The sequence below is a fragment of the Dipteris shenzhenensis genome, chromosome 27 (genome assembly GCF_047967505.1).
Source record: "Dipteris shenzhenensis isolate YYH24624 ecotype China chromosome 27, Dip_SZ_1.0, whole genome shotgun sequence".
NCBI classification, from domain to species: domain Eukaryota; kingdom Viridiplantae; phylum Streptophyta; class Polypodiopsida; order Gleicheniales; family Dipteridaceae; genus Dipteris; species Dipteris shenzhenensis.
Window position 1 is genome coordinate 25,217,577 of NC_141622.1, and position 19,611 is coordinate 25,237,187.

At 43.2% G+C, this 19,611-nt stretch overlaps 1 protein-coding gene across 1 annotated transcript; it reads right to left on the reverse strand.

Moving 5' to 3' along the window:
- Positions 1-1,208: 1,208 nt before the first annotated feature.
- Positions 1,209-19,398, reverse strand: LOC147884081 (putative membrane protein At4g09580). Its single transcript, XM_087398952.1, has 4 exons — positions 18,454-19,398; positions 16,774-17,044; positions 1,767-1,937; positions 1,209-1,438 (listed from the first exon to the last, which is right to left on the reverse strand). Exons 1-4 carry the CDS (start codon positions 18,816-18,818, stop codon positions 1,304-1,306), a joined length of 942 nt encoding a protein of 313 aa, XP_087255078.1. The 5' UTR covers positions 18,819-19,398; the 3' UTR covers positions 1,209-1,303.
- Positions 19,399-19,611: the final 213 nt, after the last annotated feature.

The window sequence follows — 19,611 nt, forward strand, 5'->3', positions numbered from 1 at the left end:
CATAATATGTTTCTATAATCATTGCAAGACTTGATGCAATCACTAAAACAATGTGACTTCGTATTGCAGTCACATGAAGTTGCCCATTGCACGGTTACCCTAAGTTACTAATGGGGTAGAAACTGAAGGTGCAAAGGATAAAAAACTATCTGCTCAAAATAAAAAGCACCCCCACTTGTGTTCTACTTCATAAGTACTCTCCCCAAGGCCTATTGTAATGCAAAATAAGGAATGCACCTTTTTCATTAGTTCATCTGTCAAAAAAAGAGGAACAATCGCAAGGACCTCTACATTGGCGTGGAACTCCACCAAATTATAGCATGGAGAAGAGGGAGAGGGGGGGGGGGGGGGGGGGGGCACATCTTTCACATATATTACGAGGACTAATGGAGTAGTACAAGATTAATAGAAATCTTAAACACGACAAGAAAACAAGACAAGTACTTGTGTGTGTGTCAAGGGAAGCACATCATGCACGCATTGTTGGATGGAGGGAATGCCAACTTTGTAAAATCTTGCCGCTTGAGAGTTTATGAATGCAAAAAGTTGGCAAATCATCAAAGCTTTGCATGACCACAGTTGCCTATGAAAATGCTTACTATCGTGGAAATGTTCATGAAGAGAATTGAGCATGGACAAGATACTTTTTGTGGCAATTGATCACATGTGTGAGTACATGCATGCATGAGTGGCATCATAAGGCTGTACTACAGTTCATCTTGCTTTTAAACTTTTGGGGAAGAAAATCTATTAAAATGTCAAAAAGAAAAGAGCTTAATAAATTACTTATTTTTTATTTGACAGGCCATTTTCATTTAATGAAGTGGTTTTTATCATATGTATGAATTTCTTTGGAGAGTGACATCTTTAAATATGGGCCACACCATATTAGCATTATCCACTCCATGTCTTTCAAGATTAGAGAAGACCGAATAGCCTGTACGTAAACTCACTCATGTGCGGGTGAATAACAATATCAGGTGCCATCCTCTAAAACTGAAACAACATTGTAATGTGCAGAGTGGCAGGATTTCAAAGTTATGAGGATAATTCTTTAGCAATGTGTGAGTATAAAAAATACAACTATCCAAGTGTGGCGCTTTCACAGCAGCAAATAATGCCATGCCAAAAGAGAGACTTGATGTGCAATTGATCCCCAAAGATCAACGCAACATGGGTTGTAGCAATCACGGTTCACAGCAGTGGTATTAATTCATAATGGAATCAGTTATATACTTCATATACAGAGGTATGTACAGGTGGTAGGAAAGCTTATTTCAGGGAAAAAAGCAATCTCCCCGAGTTACACAGACCTTTGCTTAGGCCTATTCAACACTGTCGGCAGAATAAAAATGAGGCCAATGATAAAAAGTAGTAGTATTGTCTTTGTATCATACAGGTCTCCCAACGATTCTAACTGCCCAAGTGTGAGTCCAGCCTGCAAACCCTCTCATTAGCATCCTTACTACAGCAATATTGGGATAAATCAAACAGGTGACTTCTTCTACTGACATTAAACAATAAAAAGACAATAATTTGGAGATTGCAACAAAATCAGTATCACTAAAAGCTTCAGTACCACCCTAACCCTAGGCCCCCCAAAAAAAGGCCAAATTGTAGAACAGTCCATGATTCAATATTGTTCTTAAAAATCGAAGGTGCAAAGCAAAGAAAGCACACTTTACCCGAATATGGATTAAATATGCTTTGAACATCAAACTTTTTTCAGATTCCACAACTGAAAATGTAAGAGGTAAGACACTTACTCGAACTGACAAAATAGAAGCTGGAATGAGGCCAAAGAGTGTTGCAAAGAAGAAAATGTGATATGGTATACCAACAATGGGAGATGCAAAATTAATAAAGGTATTCGGCAAAGTAGGTGTGACTCGTAAAAAGAGCATATAGTTGAGCAATTTCCCCTTCCGTTTAGATACCTGTGCAAAACACCCATGTATCAGTGAACTGCAAAAAGTGGATAGAAGAGCGGCCAGTCTTATTATATATTTCTTACATCATGCAGCTTGAAAGACAGCATCACAAGGCTTGTGGAAATCACACGACAAAGAGGGTTCGCATACTAGCCTCCATATGCTATGCACTCATGTGTGCATGTCCACAAGCACATCGTTATGCTAAATTTGTAATGACTACACCTCCAATTTTGCACTCATATAAAGCTTTAAAGAAGTCATAATACAATATCTTTGTTGTTATTCACAGTTGAAAATTTATACACCAGACACAAGATTCAACAGTTTGCTCTTTATGCCTAACAGAACAAATAGTACAGCAAATAAAGAATACTGGATACCAAGCAAGGATTGAAGATCAGCGCCCTTCCACAGCCCAGAGGCTAGTCTGTATAGGCCTTGCCTTACGACTCACCACACATCCACAGGGACGAGTCGCCACACATCCATGGGGTGGAATATGACTTCAGAGCAACCCAGACAAAAAGGTCAACAAATTCAGCCTCAACCTCCTGTCAAACTCTTAGGCCCATGCTATGGTGTTGGTGACTAAAGCTGTCAGCATTTCAAAACAGAGCAGAGCTTAGCAAGTTCTGCCAGCCCTCATACTATATGGGTGAAAGAGAAGGTAGGAAGGCTTTGAGGTAGAGACCTGCAAAGCTAGCTCAACTGCCAAGATAAAGCCATAAAGCTAAAAGCTCAAGCCCAGAAAGAAGAAAGGTGTTCCACATAAGCACAACTTTAACAAGGAGAGCAAAGACCATAAAAGCCGCTTCATGATCAACGGAACATTGAGCATAATGAGGGCTCACTTTCCAGACAGTTTTGGACAAAATTAATCACATAATTTCCATTAATTGTACTTAAAATATATCTGCCTGAAGAGAGAATTGAACATGCATGTAATGCACAACAGCAGAAGCAATCCTTCACCAAGAATAGCTCATACATGAGAAAGAAGAAAGAAGTTTATTAAAGTCTTCGGAAGACCGCATGGGTCTATGAGTGAGAGAGAGAGAGAGAGAGAGAAAGTAGATCTATATTAACACAGCTCAAACAGGGTGAAAATGGAGCTCCACCAAGAGAACAAATCCTGGAAACCACACTCCTCTCTACTGGATGTCATTAGCCTTCCTTGCACAAGGAAGGCTCTCTTCAGGGAAGAGACGAGTGGCATGACATGTCAGCACCTGTTGGCACATCAGTCTATGCTGTCATGTCAGCTGACACATCAAACAAATACAGTCCATGCGGACATCAACAGCCTACGATTGATGCCACATCCGCACTGTACTCTTCCGTACAGTACCACTTAACCCGTGGGCCACATCAGCACCTCAGGGAGCTGTTCATGTGGTGAAGATGCCTCCTAATCATCTCGGGAGGCTATGTGCCACCTCCGCATCCTTCTAAATGTATGGAGATGTTCTGGACAGTCTTACGCTGTCCTAAACATGCAACCCATCTCATCAGGATGATGAATGGCTGCATACTGAATCAGCTCATGCATCTCATCTTCACCTAAACTACATGCTCATGGCCTTAGAGGTGAGCAACTAAGCTATAGTCAAGGGTAACCAAGGGTGGAGCGTTGTGCCAACCCCTTCCCTCTCTCAATGCCCACACATTGACAATTGCTTTGGGCCAATACCGAGAGCTTCAAAGAATAAAGAATCAGTAATCATCTGGACCTGGTTCACTAGGATCCTTTGTCTCCAGCACTGTATCGATGAAGATACATCCTCGACTCTTATCATCAAGTTTTGTCCTCCTGTCGTGCACATAGCATTTAAAACCGAAAGCTTTAAAATGTTTACATGGCAGTTCACCAGATAGGCTTCATGTGAAGTCTTTCCTTTTACTGTCACTGTCAAAAGGCTGTTCAGTAAGTACACTACAGTATGTACTGCTTCAGTCCAAAAACGTTTGGGATTCCATTCACCATCCAACTTGACCTGTTCTTGAGTTCTGCTACCTGATTCTGCTGCAGAATGGATTAGCTTCAGTTTCTTTCCAGTTTCATTCTCCACCATTGCAGGCCACTGTTTCAATCTGTCGAATGCACCGGACTATTTTTTAGAAACTTTACCCAGATTTTTCTAGAGATATATCCGAGGACCGGTAAGTATCGAGAAATGGCCCTAAGATAAGCTATAAAGGATATCAAATATACTGTCTGTGAGAGAAATATACGCGCTGAAGCCGCTGATCAGCAGGAGCTCTAGGTGGCCTTGCAGACTGCTTCTAACAGGTCCTGGCTAGTGAGCCTAACCTGGGAGTAGGTTCCACCCGTCAATGTTGTGAAATATACAACAAATAGATTCCTCAATCTTAAAATATATAAAAGGTACTTGCAAGCCAAGCGTCATCACGGTCAATGGTCTCTTCTTGGAACCCTCGTAAATGCTAGAGCCTGCTACCCATTTTTTCCAGGCCGTTGTGCTAGCAACAGTCTCAAAGACACTATCCCTCGAGGAGCTAGAGGGTGACGTGGCCTCATGAATCTCTAGGCATATGACTATCTCATGACTTACCAAGTAGGCAAGGAGAACCTTTTCTAAGGAGAGGGGGTGCTATCCTTCGTCAACCAAGCTACCATCCCCCCATAAACATAGATAGACTAAGCATTGCCAGATCCTCCATCCAGCATCCAAAAATTGTATCCTAGTCATCTATATGCAACAATGGCAAGTACCGTTCCTCATTTGCTTTAGAGCTTTAGCAAGCCTAATCTTTATCTTCTCTACATTCACCATCAGCCAACTATACTGGTAAAGCTGGTCAAGTACGTTCATAAGCACATGGGCGATAACAATGCCACATCATCTTACGTAGAAAATAAAAATTACTTTCACAAAGTGGGACTAATAACCTCTTCAACCTGCGTAAATGCCATCAAAATTGATTCAATCTGGTATATACATAGCCCAACCAAGATAGAGACAAAGAAAGAAAGAAAGAGAGTTTGTTAAAGTCTTTGGAAGACCGAAGGGTCCATGAGACTGAAAAGAGCCAAATACAATGATCCTCTAAGTGGGCATCTGCGCCCAAGACAAACACAACATAATCACAAAACGCCAAAATCTCTAAGCCCATGGAGAGGACGTAAGTTGTAGTGTGGCTCACTTCAATGATCCTCTGGAAGCTAACAAAGGGGTCAAGTCCAAAAGGGAGCTCAATGACTATCGAGTCTTGCTCTACAGGCCTCACTCCATGTCTCCCTAGGGCCTGGGCTGAAAAAACTCAGTGATCATACTATGAGTGTAGTCTGGCTGTGCACATAATCTCGCCTATGTGTCCTAAGCAAATGGTCTTTGTGTCGGGACTCGGAAGGCATCATGAATGAAAGTCGCTGGGCATCTCTGGTTTGGGTAAGATAGGAAACTGGACAAGGATCCGCCGAACCTATCCCTGAAGAGACAATGGTTAAAACTCGGATCTCCTAGTAGACAAGGAATCTAAAAGCGAAGCGTGATCACATAGAGTACAAAAGTGGTCCTCTCTAGGTATGCCCTCAGCCCACATTCGATCAGTGCAATGAGACGAGAATGCTCGATCAATATCGTCTGAGGGGGGATGAAACCGGCCTCTAATCACTCAGAGGGAAGTGGAACTAAACCTTTAATCACTTCAGCACTTATTTACAGCTCACAAAACATATCTCACAACCATTAACCATTGCATGATCACCATTTGGCATTTACCCATTTGTTCACAAACAAAACCACTGACAAAGGGATGGAGGCTAGAATACCCCTGCTCAACAAACATAGACAAGTGCACCCAATTGGCCCCAAACAGTGAAATGATTACAAGTTGCATCTGGGAGACCTTCTCTGCAACTGAGCATGCAGCCCCAATTCACTGAGCCTTCGCAAGGCTTTCAAGCATAGAACACCATCACATAAGTGCACTTAACCCATAGTCTCAATCCAAAGGCTTTCTCTTTTCCGAGTGCAATTCCATTGGCTGTCCAAACGCAATCACACTGCACCCTAACTGCACTCTCTTTGAGTGGTTTCCAGATGGCATTCACAAAGCTTTTCAAAGCTCCAAAATAAAATCAGCAAAGTATGCATACCTTTGTAAGACTAGAATAAGTCCAATCATACAAATTTAGAATTTTTGTTGTATTAAAGATCAAAAATCTACAAAGAAAATAAAAGAGAAAATGAAAGAGAAGAAAAACGAGGTAAACAAAAACTTTTATGAAAAACAAAAGGAAGACATACTTAGCAAGCAAAACGAACTTATGTCGTCATTAGTGCCCAAGCATAAGCAACTATACTGGGTTTCTAAATCAGCAAAGTACCCAACCAAAGAATGACTCATGTAGCACTGCCCGTGCACCTGTGAACCAAGAAACAGGCGGCACACGAGGCCAACCAATAGCTTATGGCAAAAAGAAATTACAACAGCAAAATCACAACTCACCAAGCCCTAAAAACTAGAACTAAGTCCTCAATCGCCAAGAGGACATAGTGGCCAATGCCCAATTGCATTCTCAACCAAAGAGGAGTGCAAAGGCATAAAGAAAGAGCATTTACAAGAGCCGACCAGCATTGAGAAGCGTGCTTCAGAGAGGAATGCATTGAGAAGGTTTTGGAGAAGTTTCATCACCGACTGAAAAATGCGAAAAGAAGCACTTTTGTCGCGAAGAAGTTGGAGTTCTTGGGCTCAAAAGAAGCGTGCTTCAGAGAGGAATGCATTGAGAAGGTTTTGGAGAAGTTTCATCGCCGACTGAAAAATGCGAAAAGAAGCACTTCTGTCGCGAAGAAGTTGGAGTTCTTGGGCTCAAAAGAAGCGCGCTTCAGAGAGGAATGCATTGAGAAGGTTTTAGAGAAGTTTCATCGCTGAAAAGTCCTCCAAAACTGAGAAAAACCAGTCAACCAGCGCGTGGGACCACTCGAAATTCAACAAAAAGCTGTAGCTTTGCAAGAGGAGAAGCCCGAGAGGCTGAAAAAGGTCCAAAAAAAGCCACTTTTGCAAATTTGACCAGCAAAAGAAGTGCTCAGCTCTGCACGTTCTACCAAACGCACGGAGGAAAAGCATATCACTGCGAAGGGGAGAGAGAGGGGAAGCCATCGGGCCAAAAGGAAGTCGAGGAATCCAAACGGGTGAGTATGAAGAAAAACGGAATTCAGCTAAAGGAGGCGGAAAAACCAGTCCAAAATCTCAACAAAGGGAGAAGATGAGAGAGAAAACCACACATGTGAAGTTTAGAAGGCCCAAGAAGGTCCACGAATGGCAAAGGAGCATGTAGAAGACACTAGAGTCACTTGGAACTCTAGGGGAGCCACTGAAGGTACATGGCCCTCTAGGGGGCCCATTAAAAATGCCACGTCATCATTTTCCAACAACCACTCTTTTAATTCCTTGGAATGCCTTTGGGCCTAGGGATTAATTACGCTTATGTGCTAGGCACCATGCCACGTTTACAGCAGAAATACTGTCAGCTCAGTATCTCGGATGAAACATAGAATGTCATCAAGCGACCTCATGAAATAACGATGAGCCCGTCTGTATCAACTGCCCAATTGGTAGAAGATGTGAAATCAAGTGATTCTAGCTGCAAAAGGGATGTGAAATCGTAGGGAAAGGGCTACAGAATCACGATTGATTGAGAGAAAGATAAGAGCAATGAGAGCTTTAAAAGAACAAACGTGTGTAACAATCGCTCTCGTTAAGATGATACAAGGCTAATCAATGCCTTTTTCCTAGTCTGCTCCACTTCTACCTCTCCTCTTCAGATCTGCTCCTCTCTACCTCCTAACTGCTGCCTCCTCTATGCCTCTCCTTCCTGCCTCCTGGCTGCTCCATCTTCTCCAGATCTGCCCCAACTTCTGCTCTAGATCTGCTCCTCTGCTTCAGCTCTGTCCCTTCTGCTCCTGATCTGTCCTTTTCTTCATCATGTTGCTATTCCAGATAGCCTGAAGGTTCCTTTCTCAGAGCATGCTGGTTTTCAGCCATTTCCTAGGGCAGCTCTAGCCCTTCATCTTCTTCGTCATCATCAAGCTACACAGAGGACTGCGCTTCGCTCCCTTTGCTGCTATCTTTCCTACTATTTCTCTACATAGAATCATCTTTCTGATTCACCTCAGCCACGGTCCTTGAGACACACCGGCTTGAGGTTCTTGTATTCAGTTTTTCATATTACCGACAGGCACTATGTTTTCTGAGTTCCGTTCTTCAGTTGTCTCTGAGTATTGTCTATTTTCTAATCGCTCCACTGCAAACCCTATCGTTTCTCTATATGGTATCAGAGCCATGGTGATCTAAAGACCCCAGATCTCTGGTGATCTAAAGATCCTGCTTCTTCAAGGAGGCCATAGGTACGGGAAGCATCACTCCTATGAACATAGCAGTTTCCTCTTCATTCCGCTGCGCACTAAGGGAGAGAACTCCATCTTCTACTCCCATCCCTCCCTCCCTTTCAGAACTCCATCTTCTACTCCCATCCCTCCCTCCCTTTCTTACCTCCATCTTCTACACCCATCCCTCCCTCCTTTTTCGGTTTCAGGCTTGACACTCCCCATTCCTTCGAACAAGGAGGTCATGATCCTTCACCTCTACCAGATCTCCATCAGCATCGACTTCCAGGATCTACAAGTTCTCCCTAGGCGAGACCCTTTTTCTGTTCAGATGTGTCTTGATGACTGTTGTTTCGATTCTTCTACACTCATGGAGGCGGGGATAGACTCTTCTCTCCCGAGGTCCAAGATCGGGCACACACTGGCTCCTTGTTCAGCTATGACCTCTTCCTTTGACGGAATCCTACCATCTCTGGATTGTCAGTGCTGCTACGACATATTTGTTTTTCCCTCCACCTTTCGGCGTTGAGAGAGGGTGGCTTATTCTCTCAAGCTTCACAGTGTTCTTAGTTCTATATGGTATCATACGTGTAACTCAGGCACTTGAGGAACAATTCCCTTGCAAGAGCACTCTTCTTGTGACCTCTGCATTTTTTGCATTTCATCTCTAGGGCATTTCGCAGGGATAGCCACCACCATCGTCGACATCCCTACACGAAGCTCCAAGCACACAATGTCTGCCCCTCCAAATTGGCAATTGAGAGGGGGTGTTAAGCAACTAACAATCCCCAATTTCTGGGGCAATCTACCAGCCTATCAACATCAGCCAATTCAGCTTACAGGCCAGCCAAACAAGTGGCCAGAAAGCCCAGCTGGTCTCGCCGACCAGAACTAGCCGACCAGTTGGCCGACCAGCTGGCACGCCCACCGACCAGCTGGCAGGCTCACCGACCAGCTGGCCGACCAGCTAGGTCTGGCCTATAAAGGCACAAGCCCCCACACTCCTCTTGACAGGACAGGACAAGACACGACAGGACCTGCAACTGCTCCTCTTCTCCTCCATGCTTTGCTGCAGCCCCGCCTGCTCCACTTCTACCTCTCCTCTTCAGATCTACTCCTCTCTGCCTCCTGGCTGCTGCCTCTCCTTCTTGCCTCCTGGCTGCTCCATCTTCTCCTCCAGATCTGCCCCAACTTCTGCTCCAGATCTGCTCCTCTGCTCCAAATCTGCTCCTCTGCTTCAGCTCTGTCCCTTCTGCTCCAGATCTGTCCTTTTCTTCATCATGTTGCTATTCCAGATAGCCTGAAGGTTCCTTTCTCAAAGCATGCTGGTTTTCAGCCATTTCCTAGGACAGCTCTAGCCCTTCATCTTCTTTGTCATCATCAAGCTACATGGAGGACCGCGCTTCGCTCCCTTTGCTGCTATCTTTCCTACTATTTCTCTACATAGAATCATCTTTTTGATTCACCTCAGCCACGGTCCTTGAGACACACCGGCTTGAGGTTCTTGTATTCAGTTTTTCATATTACCGACAGGCACTATGTTTTCTGAGTTTCGTTCTTCAGTTGTGTCTAAGTATTGTCTATTTTCTGATCGCTCCACTGCAAACCCTATCGTTTCTCTATATCAGCCCCCACCCTGTACATCCAAGGCATCCCAAGCAAAGCATCACACTCTGGCAAAGGCATAATGTAGAAGTCCTCTACATCCTGATATCCCTGGATATGCATCCTCAACTTGCCAATGATAGGAGTGACAGGTATGTTGAGTTCAGGGTTGGCCATATCACACATGCCGGATGGCCCCATTTCCTCAGGCTTGATGCCAAGCCTTCCTGCCCTATCAGGAGTCATGAAATTCGCCTTTGCTCCAGAATCAAAGAAAAATAAACAATTATGGTTTCTGATTTTTCCCCATGCACTGCACATCTCAGTCTTTTTCGTTTCCTCTTCATCATGTGCATGTGCATTGTTGCTTCGTCCAGGAGCTGAGAGGGGGTGTGAGCATTTAGAGCATCTCCTGAAAGGGGGTGTGAGCATTTAGAGCATCTCCTGTCTGTAGCTCAATAGAAAGCACTTTTAAAAATGATATCTATGTTTTAAATTATAAATGTATTTAAAAACAAAATGTTTATATTTTAAACTAGAAATGATATGATTTATTTATGCATATGTGAGAAGTTTTCCAACATTTGTCCACATCAGTAAGTACTAATTGAAAAGAAGTGCAATACTTATCCCCTTTATATGGTTTATCTAAAGGGTAAAAAGTCCCAAAAAAGGGGTATTGCAATCTTTATAATGAGTGACCTGTCTCTTTTCTTGGATGGGCAATCATAAGAGCGGTGTCCCTCTCCTTTGCATATAAAACATTTGTTTTGCTCCATGAGTGACTTTTTCTCTTCATCAGATAACTTGGTACGGGGCTGTTTATTAGGCTGTCCACGCCTTTGACCAACCTTTGAATTGGGCTTTTCCTCCCTTTTAAAATAGTCGTTTGCCATAATTTTTATTTTCAGATTTGATGTCCTTCTTATCCTAGTGTTTGGCAGCCCGATTGCTGTCTTCTTTCTTGCTGTCCATAAAGCCCAAATTCTTCTCCTACATCCATGCATCTGCTATCCTTGCATTCGCAATTAATCGAGTCATAGAACCCACCTTGGTTTTGATTCAATAATCACGTAGCTCACTAGGCAATCCACAACAGTACCTCTCTATTTGCTCTTTCAAAGAAACATGCCTGTAAGAGCTCAATGGCAGTAGAACATCCCAAAACCTCTGGGTGTAATCAAAATGACTCAAACAAGCCGACATACAAAAGCATATACATGTCGAAGTATATACAAACTACTACTACTACTATTGCTCACCTAAGAATTTTGTGATGAGATTGGAGATTGTGACCAGATTACTCCTCAAACTTGCAAAGTTTGTACGACAAATCATGCCAGTGTAGAAGTACTTCAACTTCAAAAGTTGGAGTAAGCCAAGTAGAAGAGAACACTTGCTTAAATTCCAGCCAAATAGCAAGTGCATCTCCATGAAGCATAAGGTTGGTGTACCACTTAAGTGCATTGCCTTTCAAAAATGTGGCAACCTTCCTCATCTTGGATGCTTCTGTAAACAAACCCCCAAGAAATGCAGCATCAAGCTGTTGAAGGAATGTGAGGACTTTGTACATGTCCTGTACTCCATTATATGTCTCAAACTTGACATGAGAACCACCATCCTTAAATTCTTTATATACATTTGATGTTGGCTGTCCCAAAGATGGCTGTATTTTTGCAGCATTCCCTTCACTAGGGAGAGCCACGCTTGGCTGAACATTAGGCATGGGAGCATGTGCCGTGGCTTGCATGCCTGGCTGCATTCCCACATTGTCATACATGGCTTGCTTTCTATGCCCAGTTGGCGGTGAAATCAAAATAGCATCAAAGATAGAATCTGTACCAAAATATTCAGGTTACTGCCTCAGATATGGCTGAGGTGGTTGAGCCACATTTATGGATTGCACATTATTATTTTGAGGAGTAGAAGTACCCAAACCAAGGCCTTGTGCTAGCTGCTCATACTGTTGCACTGGCTGTACTTTTTGTACCTCTTTCTCAAGTGCTCTTTTGGGGGATTCCTCTCTCTTGGAAGTCACTTTCTGAGTCATTTTTGATGGCTGTCCCTCATGGGAAACTGATGCATGAGTGTGTTGTCCGCCATGAGAAGCTGATGCATGTACGTACTCACTCTTTCCGTGCTTGTGTTTTCTTGATTTCTTCTTCTTCTTGGCATTTGTTTGCACAATCCAAGCCAAGTTTTGAGTCAACTGAGTCAAAGCAATCGCTGCACTTGCAAGCTGTGCATTCAACATAGTAGCATCATCTGATTCATTGCTAGAACTAGTATCACCGTTGAGCTGAGTTGTAGCTTCATGTGTGGCCTGCTCAAAAGGCATTTGTTGTGCTCCTTGCAACTGTACACTAGCTGGATCATTAGGGCTTCCCTGCCTTCTCCTTTGAGGACTTGTGGAGCTCTTTTGCTCATGGGTACTCACCATGTTTATGGCTGTAATATTCAGCTGTCAAAAAGTGCAGCTAAGATATCCTTCCACCAGACTACCGAGGCCCACCTCTTGAAAAAGAGAGTGTGGTGTCCCAGCAACAGAACCAATGAAACCGGTCTCTAATCACTCAGAGGGCAGTGAAACTAAACCTTTAATCACTTCAGCACTTATTTACAGCTCACAAACATATATCACAACCATTAACCATTGCATGATCACCATTTGGCATTTACCCATTTGTTCACAAACAAAACCACTAACAAAGGGATGGAGGCTAGAATACCCCCGCTCAACAAACATAGACAAGTGCACCCAATTGGCCCCAAACACCGTGGCACCCCTTTCGGTATTTCTTTATATTTCACAGTGAAATGATTACAAGTTGCATCTGGGAGACCTTCCTTGCAACTGAGCACGCAGCCCCAATTCACTGAGCCTTCGCAAGGCTTTTAAGCATAGAACACCATCACATAAGTGTACTTAACCCATAATCTCAATCCAAAGGCATTCTCTTTTCCGAGTGCAATTCCATTGGCTGTCCAAATGCAATCACACTGCACCCCAACTGCACTCTCTTTAAGTGGTTTCCAGATGGCATTCACAAAGCTTTTCAAAGCTCCAAAATAAAATCAACAAAGTACCCAACCAAAGAATGACTCATGTAGCACTGCCCGCGCACCTATGAACCAAGAAAGAGACGGCACACGAGGCCAACCAATAGCTTATGGCATAAAGAAATTGCAACAACAAAACCACAACTCAACAAGCCCTGAAAACTCGAACCAAGTCCTCAATCGCCCAGAGGACATAGTAGCCAATGCCCAATTGCATTCTCAACCAAAGAGGAGTGCAAAGGCATAAAGAAAGAGCATTTACAAGAGCCGACCAGCAAGAATTCCACTGAAAAATGCGAAAAGAAGCACTTCGATCACGAAGAAGTTAGAGTTCTTAGGCTCAAAAGAAGCGTGCTTCAAAGAGGAATGCATTGAGAAGGTTTTGGAGAAGTTTCATTGCCAAAAAGTCCTCCAAAACTGAGAAAAACCGATCAACTAGCATGTGGGACCACTTAAAATTCAACAGAAAGCTGTAGCTTTACAAAAGGAGAGGCCCAAGAGGCTGTAGAAGCAAAAAGGTTCAAAAAAAGCCACTTTTGCAAATTCGACCAGCAAAAGAAGTGCTCAGCTCTGCCCGTTCTACCCATGTGAAGTTTAGAAGGCCCAAGAAGGTCCAGGAATGGCAAAGGAGCATGTAGAAGACACTAGAGCCGCCTGGAACTCTAGGGGGGCCATTGAAGGTACATGGCCCTCTAGGGGGCCCATTAAAAATGCCACGTCATCATTTCCCAACAACCACTCTTTTAATTCCTTGGAATGCCTTTGGGCCTAGGGATTAATTATGCTTATGTGCTAGGCACCATGCCACGTTTAATTACACATTATTAAGCCCACGCTTGGACTTTTAAAACCAAAGTTGTCACAATCTTGTAGTACATTAAAGTACTTAGAATTTCACGCCCCCGTGACGGGGGGGAGGGAGAGAGAGTAAGAGAGAGAAAGAGATTATCGTCTTCGAAAGTCTTCATGGGCATATGAGAAAAAAAAGCATTCAATGCTGATTCAAGTACAAGAAATCATGGGATAGTGCAAAGCACAGTCCTTGCAATATGCTAAGTACTAATGAAAAAACTGACCCTAGTGAACTACGACCCTAATATACCTAGATAATCGAGAAACATTCCCAAACTCATCCTCTAAAAACACAACATAGTGTAGTTTCAATCTCATGATACTCACTCACAAGGTTGAAAACCATAAACTCCATCATGCATAGCAGGGACTAGCTACTATGACATCCCCACTGACATCATCAGCGCCCAACAGTGGGTGTAGACCATAGTATAAAAATATGCTCTCACACATACAAATCCACACACCCACACATACTTGAGCATCCATTTATACAAAGTCTTCGTACTAAGTTTCTGTTGGCACTCCGGAGGTGAAGAGCAGACTCAGCCATGACGAAGGCTAGCACTAAAGGAGAAGGCTAATCAAAAGGTAGTCCAAAATCTCTTCATTCAAGCTACAACTGCTTGTGAAGTCTATAAACGTTTTACATTTTAGTCTCTCCCCAACGAGCCCAACGAGCATCTAAATCTAAATCTAGCTGATAGGGCAATGCACCATTTAAGATAGAAAGAATTATCACAATACCAGCAAGCCACAACTTGGACGAAAACTTCACAAGGTGAAATTTGCATGTCCGCTAATACGGCAGAAGCATATACCTAGATGAATCCAGGAACATTCCCAAACTCATCCTCTAAAAACACAACATAGTGCACTTTCAATCTCATGATAGTCACTCACAAGGTTGAAAACCATAAACTCCATCATGCATAGCAGGGACTAGCTACTATGACATCCCCACTGACGTCATCAGCGCCCAACAGTGGGTGTAGACCATAGTATAAAAATACAAATCCACACCCACACATACAAATCCACACCCACACATACTTGAGCTAGACATCACATATCAAAGGAAGATATCTATAAGGTGGAGTAATCGAGGAGCCCCTCTTCGAGTACACAACTATATCAAGGTGGTGGGATCCTCTGATGCGATGTGAGGATTCCGAGTCTCTAGACATGGTGAGGGAATGTGGTCTCCATGTCCTTTGCATGCATTGGGCCATGTCCATGGTGACTCCTCATGTCTAGCAATCACCTCTGAGTAAGCCAAGATAGTCGTACATGACAGTGTATCATAATAAAATGGTATTTTGCCATGGATCTTTCAACTTCTATAAACAACTCAGAGAACACACAGTGAACTGAACTGTGAATATATTGCAGCATTCAAATTAGTCCACCCCCCAGGGAGAGGCTAGGTCTGCTAGGGTAGACAAACAAATCGAAAGAGAGGCTAGAAAACTGTACTGGAGAGGCTGGGGGGAAAAGATTTATATAGTGATGGAACAGCCCCTGGACTGGACGACTGTCAGTCTGTAGGTTGGCTGGCCAACTGCCTATGCCCTATATAAAGGACCCACTGTAGGGTCTTTTCCATTAAAGAGGGGGCTGCTCGTGGAGCACAGTAACACCTGTACAAAAAGGATTCCCTCCCGCAGGTGTCAGCCCCAAAACTGGGCATAGTAACACCTGTACAAAATAACCCGTGCCAGGCTGCCCTATGTCAACATACTTGCCTATATTAAAGGTTTCACAATAAAGTAACAATTACATGCTTGCATTCTAATCAGGTCTCACCATCTAAGATGTGAGACAAGAATATGGGGTGGAAAATGATTTTCTGGCAGGAAAATAACTTGTGCAAAAGGAGCAGCATACTGTCATAGAAGAACAATCCTCACATAAGAAAAAGATAAGCAAACCTTGCCATCCCCTTGAGGTAGTTTCCATCAACTGCTTTGGCAATGAGTTTTTCAAATATCACAAACTCAGATGGAATAAGAAGGAATGAAGACCACCCATGAAGAAAATGTATGAGATTAGACCAGCACAAGCTGGCAGCAGTTTAGTAAGATTTCAATCTCTTGTTGAAATCTTACATAAAAAACAAAAGCTGTGCTGCACCCAGAGTAATATTCTGGAACAATTTTGGGTCCCATGGACCATGATTGAGCTCCAAGGACAATAAAGTTGTGATCACCATCATCTCTCTCTCTCTCTCTCTCTCTCTCTCTCTCCAAACTACAAGAAGGTAAGGTGGAAGCATCCTCACCAAGGATAAAAAAGAATTGAAGACACCTCTGAGAACGCTAAAAGAGACTCCTGAGGAATATGGGGATCTAGAAAACTTCAAGCTTTGACATGAGAAATTTGTAGTCCGTTTTGTTCATTTTCAAGATCTCAATTAGCATCCACACCTTACCATGTGGTATCGTTTTTGTCACTAGCCCCTTGCTATGGTTTCTACACGTTAACTTCACCCTTCACTGCAAACATCTGATGTACATGGGAATTGTCTACAAATGCCAAAACATGAAGATGGGAGGCTTGAAGAGGGTTCTGTGTGTGGGAGACAAATGAAAAATCCAAGACAGAAGTCCCCCAGGTTTCAAAACCTTTTGTGTATTGTATTTCTTGTTATGCATGTGGGTGTTGAGAATATGTTGAAACTTTCAAATATTTTGATAGCTTTTCTTTCCCAAGAGAAATTTTGATAACTTTTCATTCAAATATGTTTTATTTCCTATTTTATTTAATCTAGCTCTTCCCCCAACCCTACCCACATTGTGCGTACCTTTTCTTGATGAACAACATTCAAATATTCTGAAGACTTTTTGATAGTATGAAAATACATCTCTCTTTCCCATAGTCTCCCCAACCCCACCTACATCTGTCATGCTTTTTCTCAAGGCAGCACGAATATTAATTTAAACAGCATGACCAGTGCAGGACAGAAATTGCACCTCTGCCCGAAAGAAACCTATCTGATGTGGCCATAACCAGATTGCTATTGGTGCACCAAACACCTTTGACAGAAAATAGCATGAAGAAGCACCAGCAGTGGCTGAGAAAATAACCAAGATTAACCCCTTGTACACACCAAACAAGGCTCCTGCTAGTAAGGAGAAAAAAATAGTCCCAGGAATCATGAAGGTCTGCATAAATACATATGTTGAAATGTAGCCTATGAGGACTCGTAGCGTGTAGTCATTTGTGTAGATCGATATATGCTCCCTGGAATGCCAACAACATGCAAGACATGATGAGTGTAAGAAGCACGCGAAAGCATGTTGGTCTAAAATCTTGTTAAGCAATAAAAAAATCTGAACCTCACTTTTACTGCAGGGATAAAACAAAAAATAATGTGCCTTTGTCACCTCTTAAACGCACAACAATAATGCATACCAAGAGACACATGAGCAGCAAACTACTCCACTACAATACAGACATACCTAGCTTTCACAGTAAGATCTGTGGGAACAAAGCTATGTCATGTACCAAAGTGCTTTCAGCAGTCAGGACCTTGCTATTCTACTTTACCCTACTTTGGTACTCTATTTCTGGTCTTGTTGTACAGAGACTGATCAGAATGAGATGGGTTGACACTTGACTCTTTACCCAGCCTCCATCCTAGTAGAATAATGCCTTTAACAAAGTTACCTATTTCAATCTCCCTCCAAGTAGAATGCTTTGACACTTGGCACTTGAAAGTTTGGCCAATCTCCGTCCCAATATTATTTAATTCCTATTCATCAAAGCACACTGTTTCAGTCTCCCTCCCAGTAGGGCTAATCCCCATGACACCTTGAAAGTCGTATGCACTACCCTAGCAGCAGATTTCCCTTCCAGCTAGCCCACAATGGAAGCATGAAAAATGCTTCTCTCACTCCAATTTATTCAGTCAGCTAGCAGGATCAAATACATACCGCATCTCAAGGCTTCTCCTTTTATGCTCATAAGAACAAAAAAAGCATTGACAGATAAGAAACCTGGCAGATGACTTGAAATGCATTACATGCCCATGATTCCTATTATCCCAATAATGAATTATAAAGAAATTCGAAGCTGCTGAATCTACAACACTTGATGTTTGATTCACTTTCTCCTGCCATCCCAATTCACTGATAGACAGCCGTAGAGTTCCTTGTAATCTCACAAACAAGCAGTCTTCTGCCATGCTTACATAGATCGTAGCAATCCAATTCTAAGACTGTCGATCCAATTCTCAAACTCCCTCCTTTAATCGATATTGAGTTACCTTCTCATATAGCTTGTCACAGAGACGATTGACAAAGAGAACCATTGCACACGATAAGGATATCAATCCAGCTAAAAGAAACACATAAGATGAATGTTGTGCGCGTTCCCTACTCTACCCTTTCTCACATCACCACCACCCGCACATCCTAATATTAACATGCGTACAGCTTAATTTAGTTCCTGCCTACACGCATTTGACAAAGCACAGTTTATATGAAATTCAGCAAAAACAACTAGCTGATTTGAGATCCCCCAAAAAAAGTGACGTAAAAACAAGCTTGATAAGTTTTTTGAAGGGCCCTTAAACAACCGACAACGATGAGCATAACAACAACGATCAAGGCGTCCAAAAAACAAGTTTGCGAAATAGCTGACGCACGTACTTCATGATTTGAAGGTCCGCTAGGTTTTTTGGTATCTTTAGGACCTCGCGGTCTACGTTGGGCATCGTCCAATAGATGAGTAGCAACGCTAGAGAAAACACTGAGAATATGCTTACAACGGCCACCACTCCCCACTGCGACAGGGGAAACTTGCTAAGAAGCCTGCCTCTCCTTTGAGTTAGCGATGGACCGTCCTCTCTCTGCTTATGGATGGCGACAGACTGAGACCGAAACGGGGGCATGGCAAGGAAGGAAAAAATATACGAAAAGAAAGACACGTCGGTCTTCAGTCGGGGCACGGCAAACTTCATCCTGTTCCTGCTGAGAGAGGGATGAGAGCGCGCAAGAAAAATGCCAGCAGGCATGTCTAAAGAAAGTTACAGCAAGCCAAATAGAGAAGGTAATTTGCCGAAACTGATGTAGCTTTCTACCCGAAAGCAAGGTTAGAACCTGCTGCGCAAAATACTTGCCAATAATTCTGCGACAGCAACTTCCGGGGTGCTTGCTTTAATCCATGGATACTTTTCTTGAGTCGCTAAACCTAATTCTTGCTGCCATATGCAACAATGACTGCAATACCAACTTCTGGATGCTTGCTTGAATCGACAGAAACGTTTCTTGAGTCGCCAAAACTAATGCTGCGGGGAAGCAGGTCGATCCGCGCGCAAAAACACTGAAGTATGGATGCTTGCTGAAATCCACAGAAGCGTTTCGGCAAACCTAATTCTCGTTGCTGCTGCTGCTGCTGCTGCTGCTGGAGACTGAGATGGTCCGCATGATGTTGCCTTTTTGCAACAAATCAAAAGCTCGTTTTGCAAAACATCCAAAGCTCGGCAGAAAATGGGAGGAGATGCTTGCTATACAAATCCAAAGCTCGGCAGAAAATTTTGTGGCGAGCAGGAAAAGAAGAAGAGCCTTCGGCCCCCCCCCCAAAAAAAAAAAAGATAGCAGTTTACTGCTTCTCTTTCGTGCCTCTTCTTAACAAACCACACACATTTCCTCTCTCCTTCTCAGCCGTCCATCTTTCCCCCCATCCTACGCCCCACATCTCGCCACTTGTCTCCCCCTCATTCGTCTCCCCTCCCCCACGCTCCCCGCCGTCCATCTCGGCCCATCTGACGGTTCATATCTCCCCACGTGTCCAAACGCCACCAATAA

Coding starts and splice junctions, on each gene's coding strand:
- LOC147884081 (XM_087398952.1), bottom strand. CDS start 18,818: ATGCCTGCTGGCATTTTTCTTGCGCGCTCTCATCCCTCTCTCAGCAGG. Junction 17,045..18,453: donor GCGGACCTTCAAATCATGAA/GTACGTGCGTCA, acceptor TTGGCATTCCAG/GGAGCATATATCGATCTACA. Junction 1,439..1,766: donor CTTCTATTTTGTCAGTTCGA/GTAAGTGTCTTA, acceptor GAGGGTTTGCAG/GCTGGACTCACACTTGGGCA.